Raw genomic sequence first — 24,760 nt, forward strand, 5'->3', positions numbered from 1 at the left:
ATGAGGGGTTGTGGTTGTACTGTTTTTGTTGTTATATATGAAAATCTATATATAAAGTAAAAAAGAAAAGGTTGTTGACATGCTGAACAATCCTAATGGTGGAGTGTTTCAGCATGATATAGATAACGTTTAATGGGGTTGGGGAGGGGTTTTGGGGAGAGGGGGGGGGGGTATGGTAGAAGTTAGGGATTTATTTGGTTTTGAATTTGAATTTCCTGGTAGTACAGAATGGGGCAGATCATGATTGATCGTACATGCCAGCACAGGTGGATGCATGCAGAAGAAACCTCTCTGCCGAAAATGTTGGTATGGGCGGAGTTGAGTGTTTAGATTCTTGATTCCACGTGGTGACGCATACTGTCGTTACGTAAACCGTTCGGCGCAAAAATTCAAATGTGATCAGGAACAAAAGTGCATCAGTACAAAGTAAAACACGCTTCATGTTAATTTAGGCAGTTTCATATTTATATAAAGAAAGATACGTTCACTGTTGCAGAAGCGTTGGATATAATCGAGGTAATGTATGAAATCGATCTACAGTTTTTTTTGTTTTCATCCAGCATTCGTAGCTAGCTAGCGTAAGCTAAAACATGTTCGGTAGGATAGCAAGTTAGCTAACGTTAGTTAGTTCACTCACTGATGTCAGATACCTATAGCAATTTAGCAAACTAATCCAGCGTGTCATGTCTTTAAGCTACATCGTTGGTTAGTTAACGTTGGTATCACTGCTAACCGTAACAACAATCACAAACGATACGTTGCTCTATCTAGCTAACATTAGTTAGCTAGGCTGGATTTTGCTTGTGCAGCCCTACTAACTAGCTAAGGTTACTTGCCAACAACAAAATGTTATTACTGCTTTGATTGTCAAATCAAGCCTTCTTTGCCTTGGTAGCGTTAGCTAGGCTCCTATATCCAACTGTTGAATTTAACAGATAATGGCAACGGTAGCTAGTTACAGTATAACTTGTCTAAATGCAACTTTAGGAAGCAGAGAGGAATATAGAACTGAAAGTGCATCACTGTGTCCGTCTCTCCCCCGGACAGTCACGATGAGCGCATCCTCCACACCCATCTCCCGGGTACGTCAGTGGGCCTCACCGTCCCTGAAGCACAAGGGCGCCTCTCCTGCCGCCATCAGCACCCCGCTCCTCGCATCTTTCCCCGGCAACGATGATGAGCTGGAGCGGCGTCAGAGGCGCAGATCCCGGGTCATTGATCTGCAAGCCGCCACTGACTCTTCATTTAATGAATCTACCTCTCATAGGTAGGGCACCCCAAACCCTCTTTTTGCTAGTAATTAAGTTAACACAATCTTGACAGGTGTCATATTGATTTTTAGACCTTTGTATAAGATACAATCCGTGTTTTTGTATTCAGCTCCACCGGGACCCCTGCCGCTGTGCCTAAGCTGTCAAATGCACAGATCTCAGAGCATTACTCCACCTGCATCAAACTCTCCACTGAAAATGTAAGCAGAATGTCCATTCACATATTTACTATCTTTAACAGCCACTTCTAAGAGGGGCAGAATCCATCCCAAGGAAATGTTGTTGCTCTCCCTCATTTCTTATTGCATCATATCTCCAACCATGTAAGTTATTAGAAACTGGCATCTCAGATTTACAAAGCCTTGTTGTTCTATTATTGTAGAAAATTACCACCAAGAATGCCTTTGGTCTCCACCTGATTGACTACATGGCTGACATCCTCAAACAGAAGGATTCTGAGCTCACAAATTTCAAGGTATGGCTTTAGACACAAATTATTCCATTGTTGTAGTTTCTGTTTATTTGTCTCTTTGAATTTCCTTTTTACACGAGACTTTCTTCAGATTTGTGCTACTATTGAGGAGATGAAAGTATAATCTGGTAATGGAGAGAGACGAAATGCACTTATAGCCCAACCACTTAAGATATTCATTGTTTTTATAGGCCTACTCCAAAATAATGAAGCTTATGATAGACTATTAATTTCACTTTACTGGCCTAGCGTCTGTTGGCTGTATGAGAGAGTAACCATCTCATACTGTTTCTCTGTCCCTGCCAAGGTGGCAGCGGGTACCTTGGACGCCAGCACCAAGATTTACGCGGTCAGAGTGGATGCTGTCCATGCTGATGCCTACAGAGTGCTGGGGGGACTGGGTGCTGAGACCAAGCCTGGGGAAGGTGAGAGCCTCTTAACTATAACATCTATAAACTGTCCTGTTTTTTTCCCAAATTACAAACTATTCTCCCTATAGTGCACTACATTTAACCAGGGTCCATAGGATAGTGCACTATATAGGGAATAGGGTGCAACACTGACTTTCTGTAATTTAATAAAAGATCAACAGCTTCTGTTTGAACCTTGTCTGTCTGTGTGCCTGTCTGTGTGTAGAGCATGGAGCAGGGGAAGGAGGAGAGATGGAGGAGGGGGCTGAAGGTGAGCTGGCTGCTAAGCAGGTGGTGAAGAAGAAGAGGCCTCCCAAGAAGACTGTGGAGCAGAACCTGAGCAACATCAACAGCTCTGAGTCTGAGAGGAAGTGTGAGGTAAGGGATGGTTTCCTGCTCCAGGACTGGCCTAAGTTAAAGGACCAGGCTATGCCTGTGTTCATTGTGTATTCAGTTGGAAATCTTCGAGACTGGTAGCCAAAGAGTGCTTGAGTCCCAAATGGCACCCTCTTCCCTATATCAAATTTGATTGGTCACATACACATATATTGCTAGTGTAGCGAAATGCTACACCCGCAATATAGGGAAGGATCTGGTCGACAGTAGTGCACTATTTAAGGAATAGGGTGCCCTTTGGGATGCAACCCTGGCTACACTTGTGTTCATTGTGGATTCACATGGAAATCTTTGAGACTGATAGCCAGACATTGAATAGTGATGGAATTGATTAGGAATGCCTTGATTTAATGTGAGGACTTATTATCATATTTCCTGAGAGTATGGATCTAGCCTGGGTTGTGTGAGTTTCTACAAAGCTCATTCATGGTAAACTCACACATATTATCCCCCTCCTCATTATCGTCCATCCAACTCCAGGTGGACCCCATGTTCCAGCGCATGGCGTCGTCCTTCGATGAGAGCAGCACGGCAGGCGTCTTCCTATCAGTGTTGTTCAGTGAGGACAGTCACTGTGAGCTCCTCTTTCCCTCCCACATGACCCTGCTGCACTCCAGGCCCTCTTACTCCCAGCCTCCACCGCAGCGCGTCCCTGCAACACCCTTCACAGGTAACACTGACCGTGTCAACACACTGAGCCATATGTAGCAAGCGCCTCAGAGTAGAAGTGCTGATTTAGGATCAGTTTTTCCTTTTAAATAATATAATATGAATAAGGGGAGCCTGATATCATCAGCACTTCTCATCTTAGATGCATGATAAATACAGCCCCTGTGCTTTTTGTTGTTGTGTACTGCCCCCTAATGGACTAGCATAGTATCTCTTGATTTTAACAGACACATCTGGTTCTACTGATCATTGAGTGATGCTGTAAGCTAAGGTATTGGCAGTTGGCCTACATGTTCCGATAATGTTATCAAGCATGTAAATGTGTTGATTGTGTGATTGACAGGTGGTCTCCAGCGGATCCAGGAGAAGAGCTCTATCTGCCCTTCCCTGGCAGACTTCTCTTTCACCAGCTGGAACCCTGACCAGGTCAGAGCAACATATACACTGGCAATATACACAGCCTGTGTCTCAAATGGCATCCTTTTCCCTATATGGTGCACCACTTTTGACCAAGGCCTATAGAGCACTGGTCAAAAGTAGTGCACTATATAGGGAATAGGGTGCCATTTGGGACACCCAGTCTTTTTTTGGGGGGGGGGGGGTTATACAGATGGTCAGATTGGATGTATAGTTTGAAACGGTAGCTATAGTCTCTATATAAACTGTTGTCCTATACAGACCATGAACCAGATGCTGGAGAAGATGAAGCAGGGGGGTCACGTGTTTGACGTGAACGCGGAGGCAGACGAGGAGGAGTGTCAGGACTTTGGGGGTGATTTTGATGGAGACTATGAGGAGGGTCAGGGGGACCATGGTGGCGACGGCTCCAAGGAACACAAGGATCGCTGTGAGGCTGGAGGGCCCGGGAGAGGAAGGTGAGGATATTTTATTTTTTACCGGGTGGTAACAACCATGGGGTAACGTATTTTTTTTGGGGGGGGGGGTACTCTGCTTGTTTATCCCTGTAGAGGATCCCAGGGGTGTTTCATGAGGCACCAAGGGGTAATCCTTTTCTGAATGGGTCAGGTAGCTTGAAGTGACTTTGATCTGCCTTGAGTTTTTACCATGATCTCCTGAGTGTTAAAACATTTATGACCGTAACAGACCCAGTAAAGCATCTATCAGCAGTTGAAACGATAACAAAAAGCTGAGGGATGAGGCTGGAGAAATGTAACCACTCTCAAATTCATAGAGAGAGCTATGGATGCAGGGACTGACCAGAAACATTTGTTTTAACCATGTTTTGAGGCTATTTTGTTTACAGACATTGGAGTAAAACAAGCGTACATTTGATGTTCTGATGGGCTATGACAGTTGAACTTAGCTCATGAGGCATTTATAGGTTACGTTCTTCAAGAATCAATGGGTATACACCGAGTGTACAAAGCATTAGGAACACCTTCCTAATATTGAGTTGCAGCCCCCTTTTCCCTCAGAACAGCCTCAATTTATCGAGGCATGGACTCTACGAGGTGTCGAAAGCGTTCCACAGGGATGCTGGCCCATGTTGACTCCAATGCTTCCCACAGTTGTGTTAAGTTGGCTGGATGTCCTTGGGGTGGTGGGACCATTCTTGATCCACACAAACTGTTCAGCATGAAAACTGCTTTGAAAACAGCTTTGCGGTTCTTGACACAAACCAGTGCACCTGGAACCTACTACTGACCCCGTTCAAAGGCACTTAAATATTTTTGTCTTGCCCTTTCACCCTCTGAATGGCACACATACACAATCCAATTGTCTCAAGGCTTAACTTTTTTGTTGTTGACCTGTCTCCCCCCTTCATCTACACTGATTTGAAGTGGATTTAACAAGTGATATCAATAATGGATCATAGCGTTCACCTGGTCAGTCTCTCATGAAAAGAGCAAGTGTTCCTAATGTTTTGTGCACTCGGTGTATGTCATTCAAATATTTATAAGAAGGAAAAAAAAGTTTGCCATTTTAAATATCCAGTTTAGATGTCAGGATGAAGGAAGAGAAACCATTTGACTCTGAATAGAAACAGATCTACGATTGACTATGGGCTACTTCAGTCCAGACATAAAGCTTTAGAATGTAGTTACTTATCAGAGCAGAAGTAATTTTTCTTACAGAACTGATGGCGTGTTAGTAAGTTAATTCGTTATTTTACACAAATTGGTCCTTTTTTTTTCTCTTTCAGTCTAGACTTAATAAGAACTGATGTTTGTCTTTTTATAATTAATCTCAAATGAATTTGAACATGGTTCTGTGATGTTATGACTGTTCACAGGGATGTGATTCCCATCGGAGAGGGGGACATAGCCACCATGTGTCTGCAGCTGTCCGACCAGCCCAGAGAGTACTCCTACTTCAGCCCCAGGACAATGGCTACCTGGGCAGGCCCTGGCTACTGGCGCTTCAAACCTCTGCACAAAAGTGAGGTGGTGGTTGTACACAGAGAGCCATGTTGTTTACCTATGTTTGGGATATTCCCTTAACAGCATTGTCCTCCAAATATATCTTAATTCTTCCCTTCTTGCTCTCTGTCTCACTCTGTGTGTTTAGAGGACAACGTGCCTGAGAAGGAGGGTCGCAAGAGAAAGCCAAAGAAGGCCTTTGAAATCGACTTTAATGACGATGTCAACTTTGACACCTACTTCCGCACCACTAGAGTAAGCCCTTGGTTGCCCCTGTAGTTCGCTGATTCAATTCATCCTCATTGTTTGATCCGTACCCAAGAGCATCACTCACTAAGTGCCAGTATTCTGAGCCATTGCAATTGTGACAATTACTGTATTATTCACTTGTGTAAATTTGTTTTGATGCTAATACGTGGGTCAAGTGTCTTAACAATCCCAGGCTATGTGTGAGGCAGTTGTGCAGTTTCATGCTACTCACTGCAGCAGAGGAAGTGTGGATTTTAGTTGCTGATGGAGTTTCCCCACCATTCATATATGGACTCAAACAGTTCTCTCACTTCTGTCTATTATGTTCCTTTCTTTTCTCCCAGGCCGCTACCACTAACACCAGGTCAGCCCTCAGCACAAGCAACAAGAAGACCACTCTGGCTGCAAACTTCCAGTTCCCCCCTGAGACCCTGTCCCAACTCAGCCTTAAGCCTGCCAGCACAGTAAGTTCTCCCTTACACTCTCTTTATCCCACCAACCAGCATGGAATAAACAGCATAGAAATAAATGTACCGCACACCAGTTGACCCTGTCCTGCGTGTCTATGGCGATACAGGGGGACAGTGGTGTGCTAAAACAATGTGCAGCCGCCACCAGATACAATCAGACCTTCATCACCGTAGCTGACTGGAACTGATATGCTGCTACAATGTTGTCCAATGTACTATTAACATGTTTGATTTGCACGCCTTCTCTCACTTTTTCTCTCTGCCCTATTTATTACCCCTCTCTGACCTATCCCCCTCAATCCTTTTCTCTTTCTCTCACTGTTCTTACACACACTCAACAACAATAAAGAGGGGAAAATGACACATTTAATGTAGAACCTTGATGGTAAACATTGACTAATTGGAAGTGAGGATTGTGATGCCACTAACACACGTGATGTGCTCTATGTCAGTTAACTTGTGTGTTCTACGTCAGTTATGTAAAGAGGGCCAGAAGAGGTTGTCTGGAGAGCTGGGGGAAGGCATCGGAGACTACGACTACAACAATGCCAATGACACAGCCAACTTCTGCCCCGGAATGCAGGTCCGAAACCACCCTACTGTCAATCTCACACTGTCTTTTTCAACGTTTCATTTCCCTCGGATACCTTTTTTTCACCTTGTAATAAGTAGCCATTATAACATAACATTATTTATCCCTCATCAATGCCACATTTTGGACCCTCAATTGTTTAGTAGCTGCTTCAAATAATGGGGTAATCTCTCTACGTCTCTATCAATCTATATATATATATAAATAAGGGTGGTGAAAGTGATGATGATGGTGAAGGATTCAGTGGGGGTACAGATGACACCCAGCCTTGTGTAGATGGTAACCCCGCCGCCTCACAAGACCATGACGACGTGTCCACCTACGGGGAGGATGACCTGGTGCCAGAGCCATTCAGGGTAAGACTGGAGGGAAGGGGAAGCCAATGATTAGCAAGTGTGTTTTTGAAAAGTTAGCATTTGAAGAACGTGGCCAGATAAACAAGACCAAAACATGTATTGCTGTCTTACCTTGTCCATAGACTGCTTACATGGCAAGGAAACCAACATCTCATTTTCTAATTTGGCTGAATTATCCCTTTAAATGTTGTTAAGCCTAGCTTTACTTTTCATTTCAGGTGAACAAGATTGAGATAAACTATGCCAAGACAGCCAAGAAGATGGACATGAAGAGGCTCAAGATCACCATGTGGAATCTTCTGACTGACAGTCTGGAAAAACCAGCCAAGGTCAATTTTAAGTCTTTCCATGTTTCTTCCCCCCAGGTCTCATTGATTGTATTCTGTGGTCTGCAAATGTTGTTGTTTTTTCTCTCTCTCCATGCCTCTTTCTTACAGACCTGGGTTCAAATACTATTTAAAAATCGTTCAAATACTTTAAGCGTTTGCTTAAGTCTGCATGGAGTGCCAGGTGGGCAGTGTTTGCATTTTTCTATTGGTACTATTGTAACGGGCAAGCGCAATCAAGCTCAGATGAAGTATTTTAAATTATTTTGAAAAGTATTTGAACCCAGGACTGCTTCCGTGTGATTAACAGTGTTGTGCTCTCAACAGGAGGTTGAAAATGTGGAGACTTCAGAAGTGTCTGGGGAGAAGGTCTTTAGCCAGACCACACAGACACTGCGTCAAAGGTACCAAGCCTTAATATCAGCACTGGGCCCATTCTCAAATGGCTCTAGTGTTCTTTCTCAGCTGCCATTGGAGAACAACTTGGAAATTGTGGTGGATTTGCTTCTTATTTTTTTCTTAAACTGGTAGCTAGATAGACATGCATAATTTATTTAGACTGCTGCCAACTGAGGGCCTTTGGATGGTCCAAACATTCATTTGCTCAAATGGATGTAGATAGGACATACGTGCTGATAAATAATGTAATAAATCCCATGTCTTCTCCTTCCTCTCCTGTCACTTAAGCTTGCCCCCCAACATGGCTCAGAACCTGTCCGTGCCCCTGGCGTTCGTCGCCCTGCTGCACTTGGCCAATGAGAAGGTGAGTAGCTACTCCTCTGACTGCCAGCATCATAGCATTCCTAAAATAAGTTGGTTCTAGACATGGTTATTATGTTGACATATGACATGTAGTTGTACAAAGCTACATTATTAACAAACAAACAAAATATTTTGAGGTTTTATTAGTTGAGAGGGTTTGTGGAAGGAATCATGGTGTACTTTAATTGATCTTGGCTGTGCTAAATAGGCTGCGTTTACACAGGCAGCCCAATTCTAATATTCACTAATTGGTCTTATGACCAATCACATGAGATTTTCATATCAGATCCTTTTCAGAGCTGATCTGATTGGTCCAAAAAAATATCATTATTGGGCTGCCTGTATAAACACAGCCAAATAAACTTGAAATTAGTCTTTCATTTCAAATAGTCTTTGGTATCAACTGTTTTCACTTGGTGGTTGAGTGTGACGGAAGAGTTAATCACAGCACTCACTCATTCATTGTTTCATTCAACAGAATTTGGAGCTCATCAAGGTGGACGACATGTCAGATATCATCATCAAGCAAGGTCAATAAAAAGGGATAGACAATGGGACAGAGTTATTTCCTTTTCTCTTCAATCTGCTTAATTTCCCCGTTTCTATGTTTGATGAATTATGGGCCATTCATGTCAAGCAAAGGCACCCTCACATTTAGATTGAGCCTGTGAAAGATGTTATTTCCCAAATGTATAATAAGTGGCCTTTTTAAAATGACTCATCTATTTTATTACCTGAAGTGTTTTAAACATTTTACTTGTACTCTGTTTTAATCTGTCCTTTTTTTCCCCTCTACGTCTATTGTGTGTAGATAATTTTAATCCTTCACTCCTGCCTTCCTCACAACGGTGGAATGTGTACATACATACCAAAACAAATAAAACATTTGTTTTCTAAATTACCTGGTTCCTGTGTACAAACAAAGGCAAACTGCAGGGTAGCCCTTATTTAACGAATGGTTATTTATGCTGTACCTTATTCTACAGTAAACAGACGTCATTGGATTGTAGCGAACTCCCTGCAGCCAGGTCACAGAGAGGTTGCGTCCCAAATGGCACCCTTTTCCCTACATAGTGCACTACCTTTTTACCAGAGCCTTAAGGCAATAGAGTGCCATTTGGTACGCAGACACATGGTTAAAACCGGTTGGTCAGGGTTAGCAGTGCAGATGGGCTGGGTGATACTGCATCAGCATGACTGGTACAGCAGGCGTGACTGGGCTGGGTCCAATCACGCACACATGGCTGGCTGTAGAGGGAGGTTTGCAAGGTTATAGTCAGACTATTCTGAAAATATTTTGTATACATGTTACACTGCCTCAAACTCTATTCAACATGATTCTATATGGAATAATGAATGCAGGGCATTGCACACCCCATTCCTTACCTTGACTGACACACTACATTTGGAATTTAAAAGCAGATAATGACTGAAAGTGCAATGCAAAAATGTATGCACTGACTACTATACATCACTCTAGTTAAGAGCCTCTGCTAAATGACAAATGTAAATGCAATAATTGCTTTCCATAGACCCACTCAGCATTAACAGGGTATCACAATGTGCTGTATGAGGAGATTTAGCTTGACACTTGTCTGTAAGCATCAAACGCTTACAGCAAACAGCCTACCAGTACCAGCACAAGACTGTCGACCTAAAAGCTTGTCTGAACCGCCATCAGATAGGCTACTATATCTCAGCATGTGAGATCCATCCTGTTAGACAAGATCCATCTTTATCACTGGGATGTTAAGAGGGGAGTCATGCACCCCAGAAAATCAGACGGGGCACAAATATGTGAGTATAACTGGGGGGTGGACCAGAGGGCTAGGCCCCCGTCTGTAAATTTGAGATTTAGGCTTTTTTTCAAACGCCTGAAACACTGTTTAACTGCAATCTAAAGCCATAATCATTATGCTTAATTGTATGTTAAAAATATATATATTATGTAAATGTACCTGCATATCTAAGCATAGTGAAAGTGAAAACAGGTTTTTAGAACATTTTGTAAATGTATTACAAATAAAAAAACATACCTTATTTACATACATATTCAGACCCTTTGCTATGAGACTTGAAATTGAGCTCATTCAATTGATTGGACATGATTTGGAAAGGCACACACACCTGTCTATAAGGTTCCACAGTTGACAGTGCATGTCAGAGCAAAAACCAAGCCATGAGGTCAAAGGAATTGTCCATAGAGCTCCGAGACAGGATTGTGTCGAGACACAGATCTAGGGAAGGGTACCAAAACATAATTCTTAAATAGAAGTTTGGAACCACCAAGACTCTTCCTACAGCTGGCAGCCCGGCCAAACTGAGCAATCAGGGAAGAAGGGCCTTGGTCAGGGAGATGACCAAGAACCAGATGGTCACTCTGACAGAGCTCCAGAGTTCCTATGTGGTGAAGGGAGAACCTTCCAGTAGGACAACCATCTCTGCAGTACTCCAACAAATCAGGCCTTTATGGTAGAGGGTAGACGGAAGCCACTCCTCAGTAAAAGGCACATGACAGCCCGCTTGGAGTTTGCCAAAAGGCACCTAAAGGACTCACAGACCATGAGAAACAAGATTCTCTGGTCTGATGAAGCCAAGATTGAACTCTTTGGCCTGAATGCTAAGTGTCAGGTCTGTAGGAAACCTGGCACTATCCCTACAGTGAAGCATGGTGGTTGCAGCATCATGCTGTGCGGATGTTTTTCAGCGGCAGGGACTGGGAGAGTAGTCAGGATCGAGGGAAAAATTAACGGAGCAAAGGAGGAGTGGCTTCGGGACAAGTCTCAATGTCCTTGAGTGGCTCAGCCAGAGCCCGGACTTGAACCCAATCGAACATCTCTGGAGAGACATGAAAATAGCGGTGCAGCGACGCTCCCCATCCAACCTGACAGAGCTTGAGAGGATCTGCAGAGAATGGGAGAAACTCCCCAAATACAGGTGTGCCAAGCATGTAGTGTCATACCCAAGAAGAATCGAGGCTGTAATAGCTTCCAAAGGTGCTTCAACAAAGTGCTGAGTAAAATGTCTGAATACTTATGTAAATATGATGTTTCAGTTTAGTATGTTTTTACATTTGCTAAAAAAAATTAAAAATCTGTTTTTTTTCTCTGTCATGGGGTGTTGTGTGTCGTTTGATTTGGGGGGGAAATGATTTAATCCATAAGGCTGTAACGTAACGAAATGTGGAAAAAGTGAATGGGTCTGAATACTTATCCGAATGCACTGTAATCAGTGGTGTAAAGTACTTAAGCAAAAATACTTTAAAGTACTACTTAATTAGTTTTTTGGGGGGTATTTGTACTTTACCTTACTATTCATATTTTTGCCAACTTTTACTTCATTACATTCCTGAAGAAAATAATGTACTTTTTACTCCATACATTTTCCCTGACACCCAAAAGTACTCATTTAATTTTGACAGGAAAATGGTCCAATTCACACACTTATCAAGAGAACATCCCTGGTCGTCCCTACTGCCTCTGATCTGGCGGACTCACTAAACACAAATGCTTCGTTTGTAAATGATGTCCAAGTGTTGGAGTGTGCCCCTGGCTATCCGGCAATTAAAAAATGATGCCGCCTGGTTTGCTTAATATAAGGAATTTGAAATGGCTTATACTTTTGATACATAAGTACATTTTAGCAATTCTATTTACTTTTAATCCTTAAGTATATTTAAAACCAAATACTTTTAGACTTTTACTCAAGTAGTATTTTACTGGGTAACTCACTTTGAGTCATTTTCTATTAAGGTATGTTTACTTTTACTCAAGTATGGCAATTTAGTACTTTTTCATGTCATAAGATGCCCAGAGCTTCAAGCATTCTTGTCAACATTCTCACTCTCTCCACACCTACATTTTTGTTTACTTATGTAAACAACTAGCTTGCCTGCTCTATCCTCACTGACTGGTGAAGTAATTGAATGAACTAAATGTAAAAACTGTTTATTCACAGGTTAAAAAAGGAACAGAAAGGAAGGATATAAACCAGTACTTATTTTTTGTTCGGGAACCAATTCAGAACTTTATTTTGCTAGTTGGAACAGTGGAACAAAACCCCAAAAATATTTTGGTTCCAAACCCTGAGAGAAACAAACAAAAATGTATACTTTTTTAAACAATACTGTATATATTTTATTTTTGAAACAGGACAAATCTGATGGGGCACGTGCCCCTGTGCCCACTATGGGCATGACAGCTGATAGGGGTGAGATGTCAATCCACCTGCTGCTGTATGTTCTACAGTGCATGCACACAGATAAGTTGCAAGTAAAAAGGAAAATGTTCTTTACTGTAATCTCCAGGCCCCAGCATATGAACACATAACTATTATCAAGAATGCTGATGTGAACGTGTGTGGGACAACCAGCATCAACGACATTCTCCTGAGTTGGGTCTACTTTTTCTTACTTGCTGCAGGTGCACCTTAGGGCGCCGCGCTTTGACGCCCTCACGAGGATGCAAGTGGAAGCAAAATATTCAAGCAGGGTCAAAGCGAAGCAATGAATTCACTTTGAGGGAGAAAACAACAAACCAGGAAGTAGGTAGGAGGTAACGTAATCGGCTGTTGAACGGGGACCACAAACTCAATACAAAAGTTCGACACATTTGATGCATCAGGATTAAAGAAGCTATCACTCCGGTGGCAAAGGACTCCATTTTCCAACAACATGTATAATGATCTGGTAGGTGCTGGAACAATCGTTATTTTCTGATGTACTTGAAATATTTTGTTTTGTATAGAAAACAAAACATTACAGCGTTATAACCAGTCTCAGTCGAGTACACACAGTCTATCCATCTCACTTGAGAATCTAAATGCAACAGGTTGATCGTTTCGTCTCCTGTTTGGGCTTCATATTATGTAATGAAAAGGTTCTGTTTTGCCCTCGCCGCAAATTCTTTCTGACCAAGATGTCGTGGCAATGTCGCTTTTGAGGAAATGTACCAAAGTGTTGAAATTCGTACATTTCTCTACTGGCGCCTGCGCAACAGTTGTTACTTTTGGGTAGTCTGTTTGATTTGATAATCACCCTTGAATGTAGCCAAATCTATATATTAGATAACAACAATAAAGCTTATTGAAACAATATATTGAACAATATTACAAGAATACTGTAATTAGTTACCACCTCCAAGACAACCTCGGCATGAAGCTTCAACTGTGTAAATTTGAAGGAGATGATAGTCAAATATACAAGGCTAACTCAAATACTACACCTTCCTCTTTGTCGGCTCTATGGGAGAATACTGGAAAACCCAGTATGAACTTACTGTGGAATACTGTGTACTGTGCTTCCTCAGGAGAGGATGTAATAAAGTCTTGAAGTTTACTGAACAAAAATATAAACACGACACTTGGTTTCATGAGATGAAATAAAAGATCCCAGAAATGTTCCATGCGCACAAAAGCTTATTTGTCTTATTTTGTGCAGACATTTGTTTACATTTCTCCTTTGCCAAGATAATCCATCCACCTGACAGGTGTGGCATATGAAGAAGCTGATTAACGGTGATAATCATTACACAGGTGCACCTTGTGCTGGGAATAATAGAATGTGCAGTGTTAGCACACAACACAATGCCACAGATGTCTCATGTTTTGAGAGGGCGTGCAATTGGCATGTTGACTGCAGGAATGTCCACCAGAGCTGTTGCCAGAGAATTGAATGTTCATTTTTCTACCATAAGCCACTTCCAATGTCGTTTTAGAAAATTTGGCAGTACATCCAACTGGCCTCACAACCGCAGACCACATGTAACCACGCCAGCCCAGGACCTCCACATCAGGCTTCTTCACCTGTGGGATTGTCTTGAGACCAGCCACCTGGACAGCTAATGAAACTGTGGGTTTGCACAACCGAAGAATTTATGCACAAACTGTCAGAAACTGTTTCATCGTCTTGACTGCAGTTGGGCATCCTAACCGACTTCAGTGGGCAAATTCTCACCTTCGATGGCCACTGGCACACGGGAAAAGTGTACTCTTCACAGATGAATCCTGGTTTCATCTGTACCAGGCAGATGGCAGACAGCGTGTATGGCGTCGTGTGGACGAGCAGTTTGTTGATGTCAACGTTGTGAGCAGAGTGTCCCATGGTGGGAGTGGGGTTATGGTATGGGCACGCATAAGCTATGGACAACGAACACAATTGCATTTTATCGATGGCAATTTGAATGCACAGAGACACAGTGACCAGATCCTGAGGCCCATTGTTGTGCCATTCAACTGCCGCCATCACCTCATGTTTCAGCATGATAATGCACGGCCCCATGTCGCAAGGATCTGTACACAATTCCTGGAAGCTGAAAATGTCCCAGTTCTTCCATGGACTGCATACTCACCAGACATGTCACCCATTGAGCATGTTTGGGATGCTCTGGATCAACGTGTACGACAGCATGTTCCGTTTCCCGTCAATATCCAGCATCTTCGCACAGCCATTGAAGAGGCGTGGGACAACATTCCACAGGCCACAATCAACAACCCGATCAACTCTATGCGAAGGAGATGTGTCGGGCAGCATGAGGCAAATGGTGGTCACACCAGATACTGACTGGCTTTCTGATCCATGACCCTTTTTTTTAAGGTATGTGTGACCAACGGATGCATATCTGTATACCCAGTCATGTGAAATTGACTGATTTTCTTTATATGAGCTGTAACTCAGTAAAATATTTGAAATTGTTGCATTTATATTTTTGCTCAGTGTACAATTGACTAAATGGATGATTCCTTAAAGAAAAATAGTTTTTTTGTTTGTTGTATTTTCATTAAAAATAATCCATAGAAGGGTCCTTTGGAGGAAAGATTATTGACATATTTGACATTTGTATCTTAAAGCATAATTGGAAAAATAATAAGTTGAAGAGGTACATTTGTGACATTTTGGCCTTACCCTTTTTAAGACTACATAGTGTTTAGTCTGTAGGTGCTACAAAGCAAAAATGTGTCATATGAAGCTTTACCGCTGACTCTGTAATATTAGTAGTATAAAAAAAAGCATTTTACAGTAATTTATGAATATTGAAAATATATTCATAGATAGAACATTTGCAAAATCATATTTTATATATTGTTTAACATAATATACTCTACAGGCATATCAAAGTTCCTGAGTGGTATTTCTGCTACTTTTGGGCTATGGTCCAATTTGTAAGCGTTACCAACATAGTGAATGTAAAAATTGATTCAAAATGGTAGCTCTCTGCTGGTTATTTGCAGGATGTGCAATGGTACAAGTAAAAGAAGTGCTGTGATTGGTTACATTGCTTACTATGGCAATTTCTCTGTATAAAATGGGCCATAACCTTAAAACTAGCAGAGATCCCACTGGAACTTTGATATGCCCATAGATCATTTTATTATGTTCAACAATATTCACGTTTTAATTTATGAATACTGAAAAATATAATGTAAGACAATTGTTATTTAAATGAAAATACTACTCCTATTACAGAGCAAGCAGTAACGATTCAAATGACAACACTTTTTGCTTTGTAGCACCTACAGATGAAACATTTAGATCTGGAATTCATAGCGTTGAAACTGCCACATCCGTTTGCGATATGACAACAACAAAGATGCTACTTCAAACAACAAACACTTTTTTTTCCCCAGTTGGACATCATTGCACCTATAATAAAACATCAGAGTATTTTTTACCATGATGCTGAATGCTCATTCCCTCAAAACAATAACAAATGCGCTTGGGGTGGCCTGTGGCGCTGTTGTGCCTATCGCGGATCTCAGCTTTAGAGAATGTCTGGGTAAGACCAAAATGTCACAAATGTTACAACTTCAATTGATTATTCCTCAATTAAGCTTTAAGATACAAATGTGAAATATGCAGTACCAGTCAAAAGTTTGGACACACCTACTCATTCAAGGGTTTTTCTTTATTTTGACTATTTTCAACATTGTAGAATGGTAGTGAAGACCTCAACTATGAAATAACACATATTGAATTCTAAATAAATCACTGACAGTGTCACCAGCAAAGCACAATCACACCTCCAGGCTTCACGGTGGTAACCACACATGCGGAGATCATCCGTTCACCTACTCTGCGTCTCACAAAGACACAGCGATTGGAACCAAAAATCTCATATTTGGACTCATCAGACCAAAGACAGATTTCCACCAGCCTAATGTCCATTGCTCGTGTTTCTTGGCCCAAGCTAGTCTCTTCTTATTATTGGTGTCCTTTAGTAGTGGTTTATTTGCAGCAATTCGACCATGGAAGCCTGATTCACGCAGTCTCCTCTGAACAGTTAATTTTGAGATGTCTGTTACTTGAACTTTTTGAAGCATTTATTTGGGTTGCAATCTGAGGCGTAGTTAACTCTAATGACCTTATCCTCTGCAGCAGAGGTAACTTTGGTCTTCCTTTCCTGTGGCGGTCCTCATGAGAGCCAGTTTCATCATAGCGCTTGATGGTTGTTACGTTATAGCCTTATTCTAAAATCTACACACAATACTCCATAATGACAAAGTGAAAACAGGTTTTTTGAAATGTTTGCAAATTAATTTAAAATATGTAAATAAGGTATTTCTGTTTTTTAAGTATTCAGACCCTTTGCTATGAGACTAGAAATTGAGCTAAGGTGCATCTTGTTTCCATTGATCATCCTTGAGATGTTTCTACAACTTGATTGGATTCCACCTGTGGTCAATTTAATTGAAAAGACACACACCTGTCTATAAGTTTCCACAGTTGACAGTGCATGTCAGAGCAAAAACCAAGCCACGAGGTTGAAGGAATTGTCAGCTCTGAGTCTGGATTGTGTCGAGGCACAGATCTGGGGAAGGGTACCAAAACATTTCTGCAGAATTGAAGGCCCCAAGAACACAGTGGCCTCTAGCATTCAGAATTGGAAGGAGTTTGGAACCACCAAGACTCTTCCTACAGCTGGCCGCCCGGCCAAACTGAGCAATCAGGAAAGAAGGGCCTTGGTCAGGGAGATGGCCAAGAACCTGATAGTCACTCTGACAGAGCTCCAGAGTTCCTCTGTGGAGATGGGAGAACCTTCCAGAAGGACAACTATCTCTGCAGCACTCCACCAATCAGGCCTTTATGGTAGAGTGGCCAGACGGAAGCCACTCCTCAGTAAAAGGCACATGACAGCCCACTTGGAGTTTGCCAAAAAGCACCTTAAGGACTCAGACGATGAGAAATAAGATTCTCTGGTCTGATGAAACCAAGATTGAACTCTTTGGACTCAATGATGTAATCACTGTCGAAGGTGCTTCAACAAAGTACTGAGTAAAGGGTCTGAATACGTATGTAAATGTGATATTTCAGTTTTTTAATTTTATATATATTTGCTAAAATGTCTAAAAACCTGTTTGCTTTTGGGATATTGTGTGTAGATTAATTAGGGGGGAACTATTTAATACATTTTAGAATAAGGCTGTAACCTAACAAAATGTGGAAAAAGTCAGGGGGTCTAATCTAGGCCGGAGTTTAGGAAGTTGGTAGGTACTTTTACTGTGTTAGTTGCCAGGGCTGTATGGTCGTGGAGGGTACATTGTAGACGGACCACTCGATAGGCTCAACATCAATGTCTTACAGTAGCTCCATAAATCCACAACGTCCCAGAGATGTATTTTATAACAAAATAAAACAGAATACTTAGGCTACAATTTCCCAACCATCACTATCAGGTTTTAATGTTATTGACCAACATGTTAGGGAAATGAATTGGCATTTAGAAGTACATTTTAGAGCAATCTATGATAGAGGTTCAATGGAACAAAACATTCTTCAGCCCTGTTCAAGCCTATACTGTCACACAAAGAGTAATTTATTCTTAATTCACAGTAGTTATCCCAGATGAACAACTGTTCGTTCAGGTTCATGTACACATGAGCTACTCTGAAACAGATTGACTATGATTTCATGGCAACCTCTGACCAGACTGGGATTCATTTAGTGAAGGTTATCTGAGAAAGGAAACTGGACCTAGTTTGCTGTCAAACATCATTATTATCTTTAGCTTGCCCTGGTCCCAGATCTGTTTGTTGCTGTAATTGTCAAACATGTTTGGCATGATAGCACAGACTGGCACTTATTTACTGACCTTTACTGATCCATAATTCATCTCAATAATTTCCTCATTTATGTTAGCGAAGGGATTATCTGTTGGATGTACTTTATCAGAGCCGACAGACATACACTATATATTCAAAAGTATGTGGACACCACTTAAAATCAGTGGATTTGGCTATTTCAGCCACACCCGTTGCTGGCAGGTGTATAAAATCGAGCACACAGCCATGCAATCTCAGCATACAAACATTGGCAGTAGAATGGCCTTACTAAAGAGCTCAGTGATGTTCAATGTGGCACCGTCATAGGATGCCACCTTTCCAACAATTTCTGCCCTGCTAGAGCTGCACCGGTCAATTGTAAGTGCTGGTATTGTGAAGTGGAAACGTCTAGGAGCAACAACGGCTCAGCCGCAAAGTGGTAGGCCACACAAGTTCACAGAATGGAACCGCCGAGTGCTGATGTCCTCGGTTGCAACACTCACTACCTAGTTCCAATCTGTCTCTGGAAGCAACGTCAGCACAATAACTGTCCGTTGGCAGTTTTATGAACTGGTTTTCAATGGCCGAACAGCGGCACACAAACCTAGGATCACCATGTGCAATGCCAAGCGTCAGCTGGAGTGGTGAAAAGCTTGTCGCCATTGGACTCTGGAGCAGTGGAAACAAGTTCTCTGGAGTGATGAATCACACTTCATCATCTGGCAGTCCAACGGACAAATCTGGGTTTGGCAGATCCCAGGTGAACACTACTTGCCCGACTGCATAGTGCCAACCTTAACATTCGGTGGAGGTGGAATAATGGTCTGGAGCTGTCTTTTCATAGTTCGGACTTGGCCCTTTAGTTCCAGTGAAGGTAAATCTTAACGCTACAGCATACAGTGACATTCTAGACGATTCTGTGCTTCCAACTTTTATGGCAGTTTGGGGAAGGCCCTTTCCTGTTTCAGCATGACAATGCCCCTGTGCACAAAGTGAAGTCTATACAGAAATGGTTTGTTGAGATTGGAGTGGAATAACTTGACTGGCCTACACAGAGCCCTGACCTCAACCCCATCGAACACCTTTGGGATGAATTGGAACGCCGACTGCGAGCCAGGCCTAATTGCCCAACATCAGTGTCCGACCTTTATAATGCTCTTGTGGTTGAATGGAAGCAAGTCCCTGCACCAATGCTCCAACATCTAGTGGAAAGCCTTCCCAGAAGAGTGGAGGCTGTTATAGCAGCAAAGGGGGACCAACTCCATATTAATGCCCATGATTTTGGAATGAGATGTTCAACGAGCTTCAAAAGGGCTTGCTTCTCAAGTATATTTGAATAAGATTCTGTGTAATACTGTATGTAGCCTACTAGTGTTTCTAACATCAGTGAACTTCCTTTGTTCGTCAGTATGTAATGTTTCGCTCTCAGTGGGACTTGTCATTTGATAGCAGTCTGCCATTCAGTATTCCTCATGCAGGCAGAGCCCTGTGCCGGGAGAGAGCAGGTTGTGAAGGAGAGAGCGAGGAGACTCACAGAGTGGAAAGAAAGAAGAGATTCCTGTGTTTGTGAGCCAGAGGGCTCACAGGGTTTGGAAGAAATGTGCAACACACGCACCCCCCCCTTTCTGGCACATACATATAGTATTGGCATAACACTTCAACATCTTATAGCATCTTTTACACTTCAAGGTGTCAAAGTTCACACAGCAAACTGTCTGTGAAATATGTACAAAAATGACATATGCACAATCTACTATGCAAATAAAAAAACATGGGGAGTGATGAACAGTTACAGGGGCCTTTCTTTCATGTACGCCTCTTGGCAATATAGTAGGCCTAGTTGAAATATACATATGTTCCTGATTCTGACTTGGATCGTTGGGTGTATTCCAAATGGAAAGAAACGGGGAGGGACCTACCTGAATTTATCCAATAGAAACTCTCGTTTTCGTTGCAAAACATTCTCCGTTTGGAGTAAACGGTTGGCGTTGCAAAACCTTTTGGACCAATGATTACACCTGTTTTATGTGTGCAGGTCTTACGTCGTCATTAAAAGGCAGTTATGACTTGGAGATATGACCTAAAGATACAGTACATACAGGTGTAAAACTGCTGCACAGGTCCCCTGCCTACTGTTGTAAATTGATTTTTGATAAAGCTTTTGTAAGAGAATACAAAATGACTCACACAGATATCACCAGTTTCCGAAAACATGTGCTGAAGCGTATTATCCTCATTGATCTCTCTCGCTCTCTCTCTCATGCTCTTTCTCTCTCTCGTGTTCTATTACTTTCTTTCTCTCATGTTCTATCACTGTCTGTCTCTGTTTTTCTCCAGGAGCAGGGTGAGGTGGTGGAGCAGGACAAGGTGAAGACCCTGCAATCTCAGGTGGATGGGGTGAAGGACATAATGACCCAGAATGTGGACCGGATCCTGGCCCGGGGTGAGAGGCTGGACGACCTGATGGGCAAGTCAGAGGACCTGCAGGCTGGGGTCAGTCCTACAACACTGTTCTTCCCCTCTTGTGTGCTCCTCTACTGTTTGTTTTTTTAAATTTTATTTCATAGTTAATCCAAATTAGGTATCCATCATTGGATTTAAAGTAATCTATGGACTTGTGCCCCACAGTTTGGGTTTGTGTAGTGTACTTCAGTTTAAATCTAATCAAATCAAACTTGCATTTAAAATTCGCAACACACTTTACAGTAAAACAAAATGCATTATACACACACACAGTTTGCAAAGCATTGGTTACTGCAAAACAATGCAAATGGTATGATTTGTGTTAGCATATTTCTAATAGCATCCCATCTCTCCCTCAGGCTCAGAACTTCAAGCACACGTCTCAGAAGGTGGCTCGTTCCTACTGGTGGAAGAACATGAAGCTGTGGGTGGTGATCGTGGTCATCGTCCTCGTCATAATCCTCATCATCGTACTGCTCGCCACTGGCGTCATCCCTACAAGTTCGCCTGCTCCCCCTCTTCCCACACCCACGAAAGCGCAATAACCCTCCTTGGCGTAGACACACATTTACAGTACATCACACACACGCACATACAAACTCACATACTTGTTAGCTTGCTTACCACCTGAGCAATTTCTTTCAAGAGAAGCCCAACTTCGAGACCAACTTGGCTCATGATCAATAGCTACTGTTGACTCTACAGTTCAACAATGCGTCATCACTTTGAAATGATGCATGTTGGCTTTTATGAATAACCCTCACTTATTTGCACATTTTCTACCTTTTTCTTAAATACATCACTGTCTCAACTCGTGTACAGCTTCACACCCTCCGTCTAACCAGTCTTTGGCCATTCAAACACCATATGGTTCATTTCAAGAAAAAGCTCTCTCTGTTCAAGCTCTCTGTTAATGCTAGGCCGCAAATGTTTTTCAGGAAAGACCAAAGTACTAATTAAGCGGTAGATATTGTCATTGTAGCCTATATAATGTTATTTGTGACACATTTCTAAATTCATGCTGGCATTTATGGTTTCTATCCATTTGGTGGTTTGAGGGTATGTAATGTGATCCACACACAGTCAGGGCTAAGGAGTTAAGCCTCCAAGAGGTCAAAGGTCAGGACAGATTTGAATGGGTGAACATGGGAGATATGAAAATATTTGTGCTGTAGAGATGTGTGTTTGTCATGGTCATTGTTGCTGATATTTATTTTAAATTGTATAGTTAGTCTTTTCCCACTTTTTCACAGTATTTGAATGGGTTTTAGCTGAACTGGTTACTAGAACGGTTGTCACAGTGTTTTTGTTTTGAAAGATGGGAGAACAGATTTTCTGACTTGCAATGTTACACTTAAAGGAAGCATCGGAGGCCATAGACGAGACATAGGCTGGTGGGAACTGAGAGAGGGAAAGAGAGCGAATGGTGGGAGACTGGAGAAGTGAAAGGTCTTTACACCTCTATCCATGACCTTCTGATACTCCATCATACATAACCTGCTGGAACTCTTGTCAGGACCTATGCTGGTTATCATGTTCCTTGTACCCAGGTCTTGGAAACCCTGGCTAACTCCAGTCAAGCTGCTGTGAGAGAGGGATGATTGAACAGCTAACAACTCCCCTGCTGGTCTAAACTAATGTCTAAAGCTCCTATGACTGCTGTCATGACATGGCTTAGTTACTGCCTTGTTTTAGGAAGACACTATCTTTCAATTATAATGTACTGTAATTCAGTAATTGCTTACCTATTTCTTCCCCTTTATTTCTTTGCCCACTTTAGTCTTAAATCCCCCAAAATGTATTAATTCTGATAATGTAATCTTGACTCCATTAAAACGATAAATTGCAGAGTAGCTTTTGGTACATGTATTCTTTAGCTACTTTTGCCTTTTAACTTATCCCACTGCCCACTCCAATGGTGCAATACCATCTGAGCTTTGGAGAGGTCAAGGGGTTAACTCCCATGCGTGTATATAGTTCATGTTTAGTGTTTTCACCTGTTTAGTACATTTGTAAACCATCCGATTAGTGTAACATTGAGGTTCATTTAAGGCTATTTGTCATCCCTTCTGAACATCTTTTGTTTTTCATATTACTGTATTAATGTTATTTTTAATCAACAATACCAATGAAGGAGTATGATCTGACATGCTTGGATTAAAAAGTGTCTACATACTTAGAAAATGCCTGACACTTTTATAATGGGAAATTATTTAAATACAATTTTGCCTTAATTAAAAGTATGAGCACATTAATATTTTTGTTGTTGTTTTTTATAAGGCTGCCACCATAATGTGCCTTGCTACAGTCCGATCATAAAGGTCAGATATGTGTAGCCGTGGGGCTCCGGGCCAGAGATATATAATGATATTTTAGACCAGTAGGATGTATTGGGAATTTGGGCCAGTTCCAATTGCTGGAGAATTATTTGTTTTTCATTAATTGATAGAGTTCAATCATGTTGTTTCTGATTAGTTATATAATAAATAGTATTACCTTACACGGTGATTTTTGTTTTGTACTTTCTTTATTGTCTCGTTATATTTGCTTGATCATAATGTCACAAGAGGGAGACACATTACACTAACACAAAGAGGTTGGTATAGTTGCTCAAAGGATCATGGGGAAACCCCTTAGGTTGTTTTTACTGTGTTCTAACTGACTGCCGGGATCTCTCAATAAGCTAGGGGAGGGGGGGAGGGGGGGTCTTGATTAAGTGTTTACTTTGTGAAGGTGTTATCTTGAATCAACAGAAAAGAACAGTTGAGCCATTACCAGAACAGTCAAGGTTCCCAGAGTTTTAATCTAATATTTAATATCTTTGGAACCATTAACAGTATTTTCTTGGACTGTATATTAGGTTTTACAGTGGGCATAAACAGTGTTTACATCTTGCAATTTATACTCGCCATGCAAAGACCTCAATGACATCTCTAAATATCCATCCATGTGTGATATCTCACAGCACAGATCTCACAGATGGGAAGGGGGTCCAGGTTGTTTGGATCTGATCTCCTTAGGCTGCGTTCTACCCAATTCTGATATTTTTTCCACTAATTGGAAGGGATACTGGATCGGTAGAGGTAGATATGTATAGGGCAGTGGAGGCTGCTGAGGGGAGGATGGCTCATAATAATGGCTGGAACAGCGCAAATGGAATGGCATCAAAATATATGGAAACTGTGTGTTTGATGGATTTGATACTATTCCACTGATTCTGCTCCAGCCATTACCACCAGCCCGCCCTCCCCAATGAAGGTGCCACCAACCTCCTGTGGCATAGGGGTTAAGGTATATAAGCTATATGTATATGGGTAAGGTAACTAGGAATCAGGATATATGGTAAACAGTAAACGGAGTAGAGTAGTTCTGGTTTATCCCAAAGAAGGAATGTGATTGTTTTTAACAAAACATAAAAAAATGCTAATCTTATATTACCAAGGTACTTCTCACATGACATTTTACATTTACATTTGCAATCCTTATGACCAATCATGTGTTCCTGAAACAACAGATTCCAATGTAAGAAACTAAAAGAGCCCATTTATACTGGACAGGAAATGGTGTCTAGGCATTCTGTCCAGATTCTGATTGGAAGTCATGTGGATGTGAGTCCTCATTCCTCCATATTACATAATGATAAGGAGGGAGGGCCGAGTGGACTGAATATGTTCTTTGTGTTGGTGTGGAACAGACCCAGACGTGACCCATTGTTAACCAGGCCTGAGAGAGTCTGGTTAGTACCACACGACCTGACACAGCCTCACATGGTGGCTGTCATCTGCCCCCATACAGAAACGGATTGGCCATAGGTCAGTTTGGGTAAATGCCGGATGGGCCTGTCCATCTTTAATCCAGTGGACCATTCTAAATTGGGGGTTTTGTGCAGAATGATCATTATTTGCCTA

The 24,760-nt window shown here is 41.8% G+C and overlaps 2 protein-coding genes across 3 annotated transcripts; both read left to right on the plus strand.

Moving 5' to 3' along the window:
- The first annotated feature begins 374 nt into the window (after positions 1-374).
- Positions 375-9,252, plus strand: ncaph (non-SMC condensin I complex, subunit H). The gene is made up of 18 exons (XM_014170968.3): positions 375-516; positions 1,048-1,267; positions 1,381-1,471; positions 1,654-1,746; positions 2,051-2,168; positions 2,380-2,531; positions 3,030-3,219; positions 3,562-3,644; positions 3,897-4,093; positions 5,473-5,618; positions 5,748-5,854; positions 6,193-6,312; positions 6,794-6,901; positions 7,120-7,266; positions 7,485-7,595; positions 7,920-7,996; positions 8,280-8,355; positions 8,833-9,252. Exons 2-18 carry the CDS (start codon positions 1,053-1,055, stop codon positions 8,890-8,892), a joined length of 2,091 nt encoding a protein of 696 aa, XP_014026443.2. The 5' UTR covers positions 375-516; positions 1,048-1,052; the 3' UTR covers positions 8,893-9,252.
- A 3,557-nt stretch (positions 9,253-12,809) lies between these two features.
- Positions 12,810-23,360, plus strand: LOC106585118 (vesicle-associated membrane protein 8). 2 transcript variants are annotated; one of them, XM_014170966.3, is made up of 3 exons: positions 12,810-13,041; positions 20,727-20,882; positions 21,212-23,360. In XM_014170966.3, the coding sequence occupies exons 1-3, from the start codon at positions 13,027-13,029 to the stop codon at positions 21,395-21,397; spliced, it is 357 nt and encodes a 118-aa protein (XP_014026441.1). In that variant the 5' UTR covers positions 12,810-13,026; the 3' UTR covers positions 21,398-23,360. The 2 variants fall into 2 exon arrangements, with proteins under 2 accessions (XP_014026441.1, XP_014026442.1); XM_014170967.3 differs by having other exon boundaries at positions 12,870-13,041; positions 20,733-20,882.
- Positions 23,361-24,760: the final 1,400 nt, after the last annotated feature.

The sequence above is a fragment of the Salmo salar genome, chromosome 24 (genome assembly GCF_965601325.2).
Source record: "Salmo salar chromosome 24, fSalSal1, whole genome shotgun sequence".
Taxonomy (NCBI): Eukaryota; Metazoa; Chordata; class Actinopteri; order Salmoniformes; family Salmonidae; genus Salmo; species Salmo salar.